Below are 10,909 nucleotides of genomic sequence, written 5' to 3'. Positions count from 1 at the left end.
ACAGACTGACGCACTTCTTTCATTTTTTTGAGGTTATTCATTCCACAGACTTATGGGACAACCACCACGTGAGTCAGAGGAGTGTCTTATTGAGGCCTCACTGAGGGAGGCAAGACAGTGACTGGTGACAAAATGTCTAAAGTGACTCGATGACTATAGGAGCAAACAGCAGTTGTTATTGTGCTGCAGTTCTTGGAGGACAGCCTGGAAAAAAAACACCCCTGAGCTTCTGTACATCCAGGCCCAGAATAATTGAACTGAGTATTGAGTTCATGCTCTAACAGAGGCTCTGGTACTAGCAGTGCAAGTTGTTGTGAAGCAGTGTCCTCTGATCTAATAGGACGTGCTGCCTTTTATTACTGACCTTTTCTCCTGCTCACAACTGGTTTTCATATTCAGTTGTTATCAGCAGATTTGAGAGGAAATGTCTTTGTTTGGATATTGAATTTGGGATACAGAGGTACTTTTAGTCTATAAAGTAATTATCTGAACATTTGTTCAATTTAAAGTCGTCCTGTAGTGCATGTGATTTCTTTTCCGAATCACTTTAAGTCGCTGTACTGCTACAGGTTATGTGTGTTTGTCATTTACATGAATATGTCGGTTCCTGTTACCTGGTACAGAGAATGTTTCTTCAGCATACCTGGAGTATGACAGATTTAGCTTCGAAGCTCACCGAGGCTTATTACCTAATTTAAATTGTAATTGCATGGGCATAATTTATTGCACTTCATATTTTGTGCCTAAATGCAAACACATGCAGGCCTTCCTTTTTTTTTGTTTTTACATTATTATTAGATTTTTCTTTGTCTTACATGTTTGTTTCAAGGTTTAGAGAAACCAGCAGTTTGACAGAAACTTATAGCTCTGACCTTAATTCTCCTTTATTTCTGGATCTATGCCATTTTTGTTGATGTTGACAATGGTGTTTTCACAAATGGCAAAATAAATCATCCAAATCATTTCTGTATTTGTTTTCTTTATGCTAACAAACAAAATATGGATTTCTGACATTGCAGACTGGGACTTGCAGAAGGGGAAAAAAAACTTATACAGGTGAATTTGCCCCAGTAAATCATTTCAAGACTTGAAGTAAAAATACCTGCAAGTGCAAGATGGTGCACACAGAGCATTCATGTGACGATAGGTGCAGGCTTTGGAAGTTGCCCCTCTCAAGTGTGTAAACTGAGCGCCTCTATAAATAGTCTTGCTTGGCAAAGCACACGCTCCCCCTTATGGAATGGAAACTAATGCATCAATATGTATGCTGGATTGTGGTAGGTTCCTGTCAAAGGTAAGAAAATTTCTTAAACCGAATGCATAAACTATCACAAGAAGTCAATTGCATTGGAAAATAATGAAAAGTAAACCATTAAAGGAGCTTAAATAATTCAATTTTTATTTACGGAAGCAAAGCTATCAATAAAACAGATGACAGAACATTCTCAGTCACGTTGAGTTGATCGTTCGCCTAAGGCTGATTCGGAATATCACTCAGAAAATAGAAAGGTACTGTCATTATTCTTGCAGCCATATCAATCAGCACATTTCCTCTGAAATTATTTTCTGATGACAGTTTTGACAAAGCTCCATGATCTCATTTTAGCACCACCAGTTGCAGCTAACCAGAGGTTTTATTTAGCTATCACACAAAGGAATGTATGCACCATAGTGTAACAACAGTTTTCTGACTAAGCTTGAAAAGTAAAGTACACAAACGGAGGGAAGGCAGGAGTTTTAGGGTGCATCATTGAAAAGAGCCATAAACAGTATAAAAGTTCTCAAAACAAAAACTTGTTTCAGGTAAATCCGACATCTTGTGATACAAATACAGTCTGTTAAAAAGGTTTGGTTCCCCGTTCGTTGCCACTAGATTATAATCAATTTATCACATTTGTCTTTATTATAATCACTCTTGTAGGGCCAATTGAGTAAGGGCTGGTTTGTGTAAATGTACATACATCCGGCTTATTTCAGTTTATAAAGAGCAACCACCCCATAAAAAAAGACATCACTAATCCACTAATCTAGAATATCCAGACAAAAAAAAAAAAAAAGAAAACATAAAATATTACAGGAAATAACATGTGAGACCTAATGGATACATGATCTGTGACTACAGAATAAAGGAGTAATCCAGATGAAGTAAGCAAATGAACACCCAACCTGGCAAAATGTGTTGCGCGTGCCTTTTTCTATTCATTCGGATTTGGGTTGGCATCAGGATACTGAGAGAGGTCAAAGGTGAGAACTTTGCTGATGACGCAATCTCCTTGCTGTTGGTGGAATACAAGAAAAATCTGTTAATTGACGGCATCTTTCCAATGCGTTTATTATTTTTTATTTTCTTTTACTTCTACTAGATTATGATGAATCATAATGTTCAAAATTAGTTTTATCAAATATGACAATTTTATTACTGATATTTATGTTGACTGATCGCTTGCCAAATAAATAATAAATGTATAACTTTAAATAGCACATAAGCACATTTAAAACATTTACACTAATGTTAATATCTTCAGCAGGCAAGATTAATCGAAACGTTTTTACATTTTAATTAATATTTTGAGGCATTTTCTCAAAGAAGCAGAATTTAATGGTTTAAAAAATGGAATATAATATTTAAATGTAAAAACTTTGTGGTATTATTATTATTATTATTGAGTATCTTTGGACTGTAACGCACCTCTGGATAAACCCCAATGAGTGAGTCTGCCTTGGTGTAGAATTCCTCTTTCAGAGAAATGACAATGGCCTGGAAGTTCTGCACCGACTGGTCTTTGATGTAATTGGCCACCTTGTGGATACAGGAAAATATGAAAATGTATGTGAGAAGAAGCATTCATTGTTCTATCACACACACACTAATGACACAAAGCTAACTCTAATTTAATTTCTGAACAGACCTTGCCAATGTTAGTGTTGTCCAGAGCAGCATCAATCTCATCCAGGACAAAGAATGGTGCAGGTTTGTAGCTAAAGACAAGCAGCAGAAATTATGTTACCAATACTTCAATGGTGCAGAAACCTCTCAAGTAACTCAAGCGCGTATTTAGACTCCTTCTGTAGTCCTCCCTTGTTTTACCTGTGGATAGCAAATAGGAGAGCCAGGGCAGCGACAGTCTTCTCTCCTCCAGACAGGTTGTCCATGGGTCTGAACCTCTTTCCTGGAGCCACACAGTTATAGTTGATGCCATCTAAGTATGGCTCTTCAGGGTTTTCTGGCCCGAGGAAAGCCTACAGAGAAAATACAAACTCTGTTTTAAAATGAAATTGTGTTTAACACACATTGATATAAATAATGTAATGTGTGTGTTGCCTGACTGAGCATATGCCACACACTATACTGTAGAAATGAATTCCCAAGTGAATGTAAAAACAATTTTGGGGCAAACCTGGGCACTGCTGTTGCGTGAGAGGGCCTTGTATATCTCATCAATGTTGGTGGCCACAGACTCGAAGCAGTTGTTGAAGCGATCAAACCTTTCCTTCTTGATCTGCTCAAATGCTTGCTTGGCCTTCTTGGCTCTCTTACGGGCAGCCTCAAACTCTGAAACGAGGTAATACAGACAAACTGTAAGATCCCACAGAATAGTTCTAGAAAGTTACTGTGAACAAGCTTCACTACTTCTCTTCTTCTAATGTAATGTAACCCCTTCACCATCCTGTCATCTCACCATCACTGGTTTCTTGGAACTTGTCTCTGACGCTCTCAAGCTTCTCCATGGCCTTCATGTTCGGTGCGCTGATCCTTTGTAAAATGCTCTGCTGTTCATTCAGACGCTGCTGCAGTGTGTTTGTCTCTGCTTTGATCTCTTCCTCCGACAGAGCATCCTACAGGAGGATGTACAGGTTTAAATTAGTTTAAGTCATGTATGTACTTTAAACTATGGATTTATTAGCTTTCCTGCAAACGTCTCCGTTTCCTCCTCCTTTTCTATATGGTGTATATCTACTATGTAACTGCGGAGGTTTATTCTGACTGTACAAATTTAAGACATAGGTGTCACTGGACAAGCTACCTTAAGGTCTTCAGATAGGTTGCTGTAGTCAATCTCTATGAGAGCCTCTTTAGCCAGAACACTGCTTGAAGTCCTCTGGCTGCTGGACTCCTCTGTCTGAGAGCTCCCCTTGAACAACACAACAACAAACATGTAATATTCAATTTCAATCCCATGATATAAAAGGTTAGGGTCTGTACGGGTGTGTATGTGTGTACCTCTCCCTGGCTAATGTCATCCATTGTTCCAGAACGAAGAGGCAACCTGATATCCTGCATTTTGCAGGCCTGCAGCAAGTTGTGACGGTCACTGCGCTTCTGCTCCAGTTTGGTTTCGATGGCTGTCACCTCCTTCTGGAGCTGGGTCAACTCCCTGGAAAACACAACACCAACATTTGTAGAACAAGCTGAATTCAAGGTCATGTTTCACATCATGTGACAGAAAAAATATTCAAGTTGATGTGCATCTCTGCAGCCACTGACTTGTTGGCACCACCCAGTTTTTTGCGGATCTCCTCCATCTCATGGTTCTTATCATTGACTTCAGATTTCTTGGTGAGGTGTTGGTTCTTCAGGTCTTGCAGCTGTGCCATTGTCTCATCAATGATTTTCATGTGTCTGTGTTCCTCCTACAGGAAAATAAGACATACATGTGAGATTTAACTTAACTAAATAAAAGACAGATTAGATAATAAGCTTTTATTCACTTGTACCTTCTTAAGTCGCTCTATTTCAGCCTCATCCTTCTTGACGGTCTGCTCCCACATCATGACTTTTTCCTGGTCCTCCTTCAGCTGGTTCTTTTCATAGTCTAACTGTATACCCAGACGGGTCTTCTGTGTCTCAAACTCAAGACTGAGGAAAAATGGTGGATGTCAGGTTAGACTGCACAGTACCGTGGAAACGTGGAAAGAACTGAAGCGTACAAGAACCAGAACCGTCAAACTGCATCACAAAACTTACCGCTTCTTTGCAATTTCATTTTGTCTCTTGACCTTTTCCTCTTCGAACTCTCTGATGTTCCTAACTCCAATCTCCTTACAGAACTCCACAAATACCTCATCTTCCACCTGGAAAATAAAGCATATGTTGATTTTCCTTCAAAGCCACGTATTTATAGATTTGAAAAAGGACCTATCTGTGCATCTGTCTCACCAGGTTCATGCGGTCCCGCAGGTCAGTGATCTCCCTCTCACGGGACTGGATGATCCTCTTGATATCGTTGATGCGAGGACCAAAGTTTGCCAGTTCACTCTCTAGCTTAGACTTTTCCTGCATGACAGAAATAAAATGGTTTCAATGCACAAGTCACACTACATTCTAAATACTTCTACAATAGCAGTTAAAGCAAATACTAAGCTGTAACAAGGCAGTACCTGCATGTTGAGGGAGAGGTGGCGGGTTTTTGTCTGCTCCAGGTCACTCTGGGAGTACTTAAGTCTCATCTGCAGACCATGAGCTTGAGACTGCACCTGACGCAGCTCTGCCTCTTTCCTCTTGGCCTTCATTTGCTCCTACAAAGAAAAACATAGTAGTAGAAATCATTGTGAATTTACTGCAAGTGGAAATCCAGAAAACTGCAGTCAGGGACTGAAGATCAACCACAACTCGTGTTTTATTCTCTCTGACTAAAAAAATGTCCTGCTAAAAACAAACATGACCAAAACCACAGCCTTCCTGAAGAAGATATTAATAGTCAAAGTCACCTTGAGCTCATCAGTGAGTTTTTCTTTCTTTTCCTTTAGCTTATCCACTGCTTTCTCATCCCAGCGCCTGGCCTTGGCCTTCAGATCACTGGCTCCTCCAGAGATTACTCCAGATTTCTGGAACAGAGTACCATCCAAGGCTACCGTCTGGACACAGGGAGACAAGGACATGTTAGGTGAAGGACAGGCTCTTCATCAGCAACATCAATCGTGTATCTTTTTGCTCCAATTCTCATTTCTTTATAACATAAAATATACCATTAAAAATGTTGATAGTAAATTGACCTAAGCTAGTTGGTTAATTTTAGTCACGTACCTTGTGTCTGTATGGCCCTCCAAAAGCAATCCTTCGTGCATCTTCTACATTCTCACAGACCAGGGCGTTGCCACATGCATACTGCAGAGCTTTCTTGATGTGCGGAGGCTCATATCGAATCACATCAATCACCAACTTGGCTCCTCGCAGTTCTCTCAGCTTCTCATCTGTTGGTTTCACCTTTAATGAGACCACAAAGCCAATGTTTCAGACTAAGGATTTTTCAATTCCCACCGATTAGTTTTTTTTATTTTATGTGCTTAACATAAACATCTTCTTCCAGATGTTTTTAACATTCAATTCCAAACTTGGTTTAAGTTATCTGTATTTTCTGTTCACCTCAAGGTAGTCGAGAGGAAGGAATGTCTCAGGCTCTCCTCTCTGTTCTTTGATGTACTGGATACAGTCTCGTCCAGTCTTCTCTGAATCAACAATAATGGCATCCATGTTCTTGCCCAACACTTTGGTCACAGCAATCTGATACTTCTTCTGAGTGGGCTGGCACAGGTCAATCAGACGGCCATACTGGAGAAAGTACATTTTCGATAAAGTGGGTTTAAATATAGAAAGGAAGCAAAGAAAAAAGGCAGTTTTGCAAGAATAAATAATTGTACTGAGCTCTGTCAGTCTTGTCTTACCACAGAGCCCGGGTAAAGTCTTTTGATACTCTCCATGATCTCAGCTTTGCGCTGCTGTCGACTGTTTTCCTGCCTGTCGATTCGGGCATCTCCCAGCTGTTCCATTACCTACAGCAAAAGCCAATAATAATGTGATTTGTTATAGACTTTTTCGCAGCTGACATTTTCACTTGTCAAACATGGATGTAGCTGATAACATTAACAATAGGAGAAACATTGCCATTGCTCCACTACTAGGCATGCTGGCCTACTAGTCTGAATTACTTGCACACCTAGAACTCATTTTATTGGTCACACGGGTGCTTTTCTCAATAATGTGAAATGTTTTTTTTCCGGCTCAATTTAAGAGCGGTACCATGTCGAAGTTTTGCTTAAAGGCACTGCAACAGAGTAATGCAGGCAAACATGAACTCAAGTCTTTGGCAACTGAAAACAGCCAAATTACAACCATTTGAAGTCAGAATATTTTCTTTCCTTATGTATTTGTATTGAGTACCTGGTTAAGCTCCATGTTGATTTCATCAATCCTCCTCTTGGCCATTTCCACCTCTTCAGTCAGCTCCTCCTCCATGCGTTTCTGCTCATCCAGTGACTGCCTGAGGCATAAAAGGACAAATTGTGTGAATGAATATGACAAATAAACACGTTTATTCAAATCGGACATAGCAATGATCAAACAATACAAAAGCTGCATACCTGCTGGTGGTAATATAATCCTCTAATTTCTCAATACGTTTCTGGTTTTCCTCAATTTCACGGATCTTCTGTTTGATTTTGGCCTGGAGAAAAACAACATAATTTATTGTTTCATCAAACCAAATCATTGCAAATATTTTTCTGTCACAGGCAAAACTGCCAGCATTATCTCATTTACCTCTGTCTCCACTTTCTTCCTTTCCTCCAAGTCAAGGCGATCCTGGTCAGCCTTCTGATCACGGTTGAACTTCTCCAGCTCCTGTGCCAGTGTAGCAGCTCGTTTACTTGCCTCCTCCTTCAGACGATGGTACTGCTTGACCTGGAGAGGAGAGAGAAGTAGGGGGTCAAGTGAAGTCATGTTCATTTTTGTAATATTCATCTAACATAATGCAAAAATAAAAATACCACATACAGTTCACACAGACAAAACCTATAATTTGCTAGCATTATACAGTCACACAATGCCAAATTAATAAATTACTACTACTAAATAAAAAATATTGTAATTTATGCAAAACTAAAGAGGATTCTTTCAGTATGACCAACATGCTGACATATCAGACCTGGTTTTCCTCTAGGGTGAGGTCCTGGCCTTGGCTCTGTGCCTCCTCTTCCATGCGCTCCTCAAACTCTTGCTTTGCCACCTCCACCGCCCTCATCTCTTTATCCAGCTCATCCATGTCTGCCTTGCGTTTCTTGTACATCTTCTGCGCATTTTGCAGTGACTTGCGTGCTGCCTCAAGCTTCTTGATCTTGTGTGCTGTGTTTTCTTTAGCCTTGATGTATTGTGGCCTCTTTTGGTTCAACTCAGAGTCTTTCTCTCTGTGGGCAGAATCATGTGATTAAGAAAGCCCCGCGTTTAGGTCAGGCAGGAGCTATACATGCACATTAAGCGGCGAACAGACTGTCATGTCCTTGTCACTTACTTGATTTCTTTTTCAATAGTCTGTTGCTCCCTCATCAGCCTGCCCAGCTCCTTCTTCTTGTCCTTCAGCTCCTCCTCCACATGGTCCATCTTTCTACGGTCCTTCTCGATCTCCTTGTTCCTCTGGCCCAGCTCTTTGTTCAACTTTTCAATTTCAGTCTCATTGTGATAAAGTTTAAACAGCTGTAACTGAACACTGGCCCTGGCCACTTCATCCTTCAGACGTTGATAACGCTCAGCCTGGTAGAAAGACATAGACGTTACGTCCCTTATCATTCATTTTTCATCATTATTCCTTAATTCAGTGTAACCAAATTTCAAAGATAAACTGATGTATCTATAGGTCAATTTCATCTTCCAGGATGGTAACATTTGAAACAAAAGGGGACAGAAGCTATATGAAGTACTTTTTGACTATTTACTTTATTGATACAAGGGGCTCGAAGTATGTCATTATTATGTCTAATCCAAGCAGGACACACGTCTATACTTTCATGTATTTGTGTCCTGCTTATCAATCTAGAGATATCTGAACACACAGAACAAACCTCTTCTTTCTCCTGCTTGGCTTCTTTGCGCTCAGCAGCAATGTTTTTCTTGCGATGGTAATTGAATTGTGTGTCCTCTTCTGCTTTCACCATCTCCTTCTTCCTGCGGTCATATTCCTGGGCCAGCTCACCAGAACGAGAGATCTCTTCAAATAGTGCTGTGCGCTCTTTGGGGTTCTTCATGGCAATAGACTCCACAGCTCCCTAGAGGTACAATAAGGAGGGAAGAACACTGGGGTTAACAATAGCAAGATTATCAGATATTAACACCAGAAAAGAAGAATAGATATTTTGGGCATCTGTCATAGTCACAGCTGTGACACCAAATGAAGGCAGATGACACCACATGAAGGCAGATGTATGAACACATTAATTCACATTAATTGTTTCCATCACATAGCACACTGGTATTAAACATAACACAACTAACCCACCACCATGACTATTCTGTTTTTACTGACATCACTGTAAAGTATGATTGTCTGACAGCAAACATGTGGCTGAGTATATAAACATTAGGGAAATGACACAAATAATTACAATTCTCTTATAAAAAGTTTTAGGATTCAGTCTCACCTGAAAGACAAGGAAGTTTCTAGCCTTGATCAGGATGCCAAGCTTTTCAAGCTCCTCACTGTATTCAGGCAAGCCCACAACCTTGTTGTTAATACGGTACTCAGAGGAGGCACCTGATGCAAATGGCACATTCAAGTAGAGAAAAAATGTCAGAAGCATTAACCATAACCACTAACAATAACTGATGAAAGGCTAATTCCTTCTATAGTCTGGCAGAAGTTTTATTTTTACAAAATAAAATGAGACCAATAAATGTAAGTAAAGCATCACATATTTCAATTTGACTGGGTGTTCCTACCAACGATGACTCTTGTGAAGGAGCGCTCCTCTCCATTATCCTCCTGGTACACCATACTAACAAAGGCTCTGTTCGCAGCTGGCTTCCCTACAGGTGCTCCATGAATGAGATCCTTTAAGGTCTTCACACGCAGGTTACTGGTTTTCTCCGCCAACACAAAGCTGATGGCATCCATAAGGTTGGACTTTCCTGCAGCAACAGCAGTTAGATTTTAGTGGGATCCAGAATTCAAAATGATTGCATTCAAAATGCAATCCGACACAAAATACTTCCAGTGACGTTTGCTATCATAATTTTACAATGCGCATCTTTTTTTGTTTGTCAAATATATGTTGTTTCGTCTTATTTTAAGTGCCTCGGTTAGTTGTGATGTTTCCAAAAGTTTAATCTTTGCAAAGTATGTTGGACATAATGCGCTGAATCCGTGGTCAAACTGGTGATGCAACATAACTTTGACGCATCGAAGGCGATTCGTTTATATGTGATTCAAATTAGTAAAAACAAAGTGATGCATACAATAGGTAATTGGAATATACGTTCACCCCAACCCAAATAAAAACAGACTGCACAACAGTATCGCTAAAATGCATGACAGATCACAAAAAAATTTGTTTTTATATCTGAACACAGTGGAACATTCGTACACTGTTTACAGTTAGCCAGTGTTAGCTGAGCTGCTAGCAAGCAGTTTGCATTAGCCGCGAATGATTGACTATCATAACATACCAGATCCATTGGGTCCGATGATTGCAGTGAACTTATGAAAGGGTCCGATTATCTGCCTTCCTTTATAGGACTTGAAGTTTTCAATCTCTATCAGTTTTAAATACCCCATCTTCGTTATTCCTAAGTCGCTTTTTAGGGGGAAATAACTCCACAGTGTTAAGCTAACGTTAGCTAGTACAATATTAGCTAGCTAAAGCTAACAACCAGTATTTACCGAACAAGCTATCTCAAAGTCGGAGCATGCACACAAATGAAAGAACCTGTCTGCTCAATCTACTGTCCATGCATAAGTCACATTATGCATTGACTCATTAGCTTGATAATCCAAACATCTTCATAATCGTAATCACATAACCGCGATGCAGTTGTAACAACAATGCGCCATTTTACAACCGAACAGGAAAACCCTGGAGCGCGCGAGACACAAAACCCCACGGTTTCTCGCGAGATGACGTTGGTCCGTGTTTACAGCCCCTC

At 40.1% G+C, this 10,909-nt stretch overlaps 1 protein-coding gene across 1 annotated transcript; it reads right to left on the bottom strand.

Annotated features, from left to right (window-relative positions):
- Nucleotides 1–1,372: 1,372 nt before the first annotated feature.
- On the bottom strand, nucleotides 1,373–10,541 carry smc1a (structural maintenance of chromosomes 1A). Its single transcript, XM_026368238.1, has 26 exons — nucleotides 10,433–10,541; nucleotides 9,707–9,895; nucleotides 9,409–9,521; nucleotides 8,833–9,036; nucleotides 8,286–8,524; nucleotides 7,923–8,181; nucleotides 7,538–7,678; nucleotides 7,360–7,442; nucleotides 7,160–7,259; nucleotides 6,664–6,771; nucleotides 6,365–6,550; nucleotides 6,026–6,205; nucleotides 5,710–5,856; nucleotides 5,380–5,517; nucleotides 5,159–5,275; nucleotides 4,967–5,073; nucleotides 4,717–4,858; nucleotides 4,487–4,632; nucleotides 4,223–4,376; nucleotides 4,026–4,133; nucleotides 3,681–3,837; nucleotides 3,399–3,553; nucleotides 3,089–3,240; nucleotides 2,910–2,979; nucleotides 2,690–2,800; nucleotides 1,373–2,276 (listed from the first exon to the last, which is right to left on the bottom strand). The coding sequence occupies exons 1-26, from the start codon at nucleotides 10,539–10,541 to the stop codon at nucleotides 2,196–2,198; spliced, it is 3,696 nt and encodes a 1,231-aa protein (XP_026224023.1). The 3' UTR covers nucleotides 1,373–2,195.
- Between the last annotated feature and the right edge of the window lie 368 nt (nucleotides 10,542–10,909).

This window comes from Anabas testudineus, chromosome 7 (assembly GCF_900324465.2).
Source record: "Anabas testudineus chromosome 7, fAnaTes1.2, whole genome shotgun sequence".
NCBI lineage: Eukaryota > Metazoa > Chordata > Actinopteri > Anabantiformes > Anabantidae > Anabas > Anabas testudineus.
Note: the sequence above shows the minus strand (reverse complement) of the source record. Positions and strands in the feature narration are given on the sequence as shown.

What these genes read in the sequence shown, in the direction of transcription:
- smc1a (XM_026368238.1), bottom strand. Translation starts at nt 10,541, where the DNA reads ATGGGGTATTTAAAACTGATAGAGATTGAAAACTTCAAGTCCTATAAA. An exon ending in TTCCTCTCGACTACCTTGAG is followed by an intron (nt 6,206 to 6,364) that starts GTGAACAGAAAA and finishes GTCTCATTAAAG; the next exon opens with GTGAAACCAACAGATGAGAA. An exon ending in AAATAGAGCGACTTAAGAAG is followed by an intron (nt 4,633 to 4,716) that starts GTACAAGTGAAT and finishes ATTTTCCTGTAG; the next exon opens with GAGGAACACAGACACATGAA.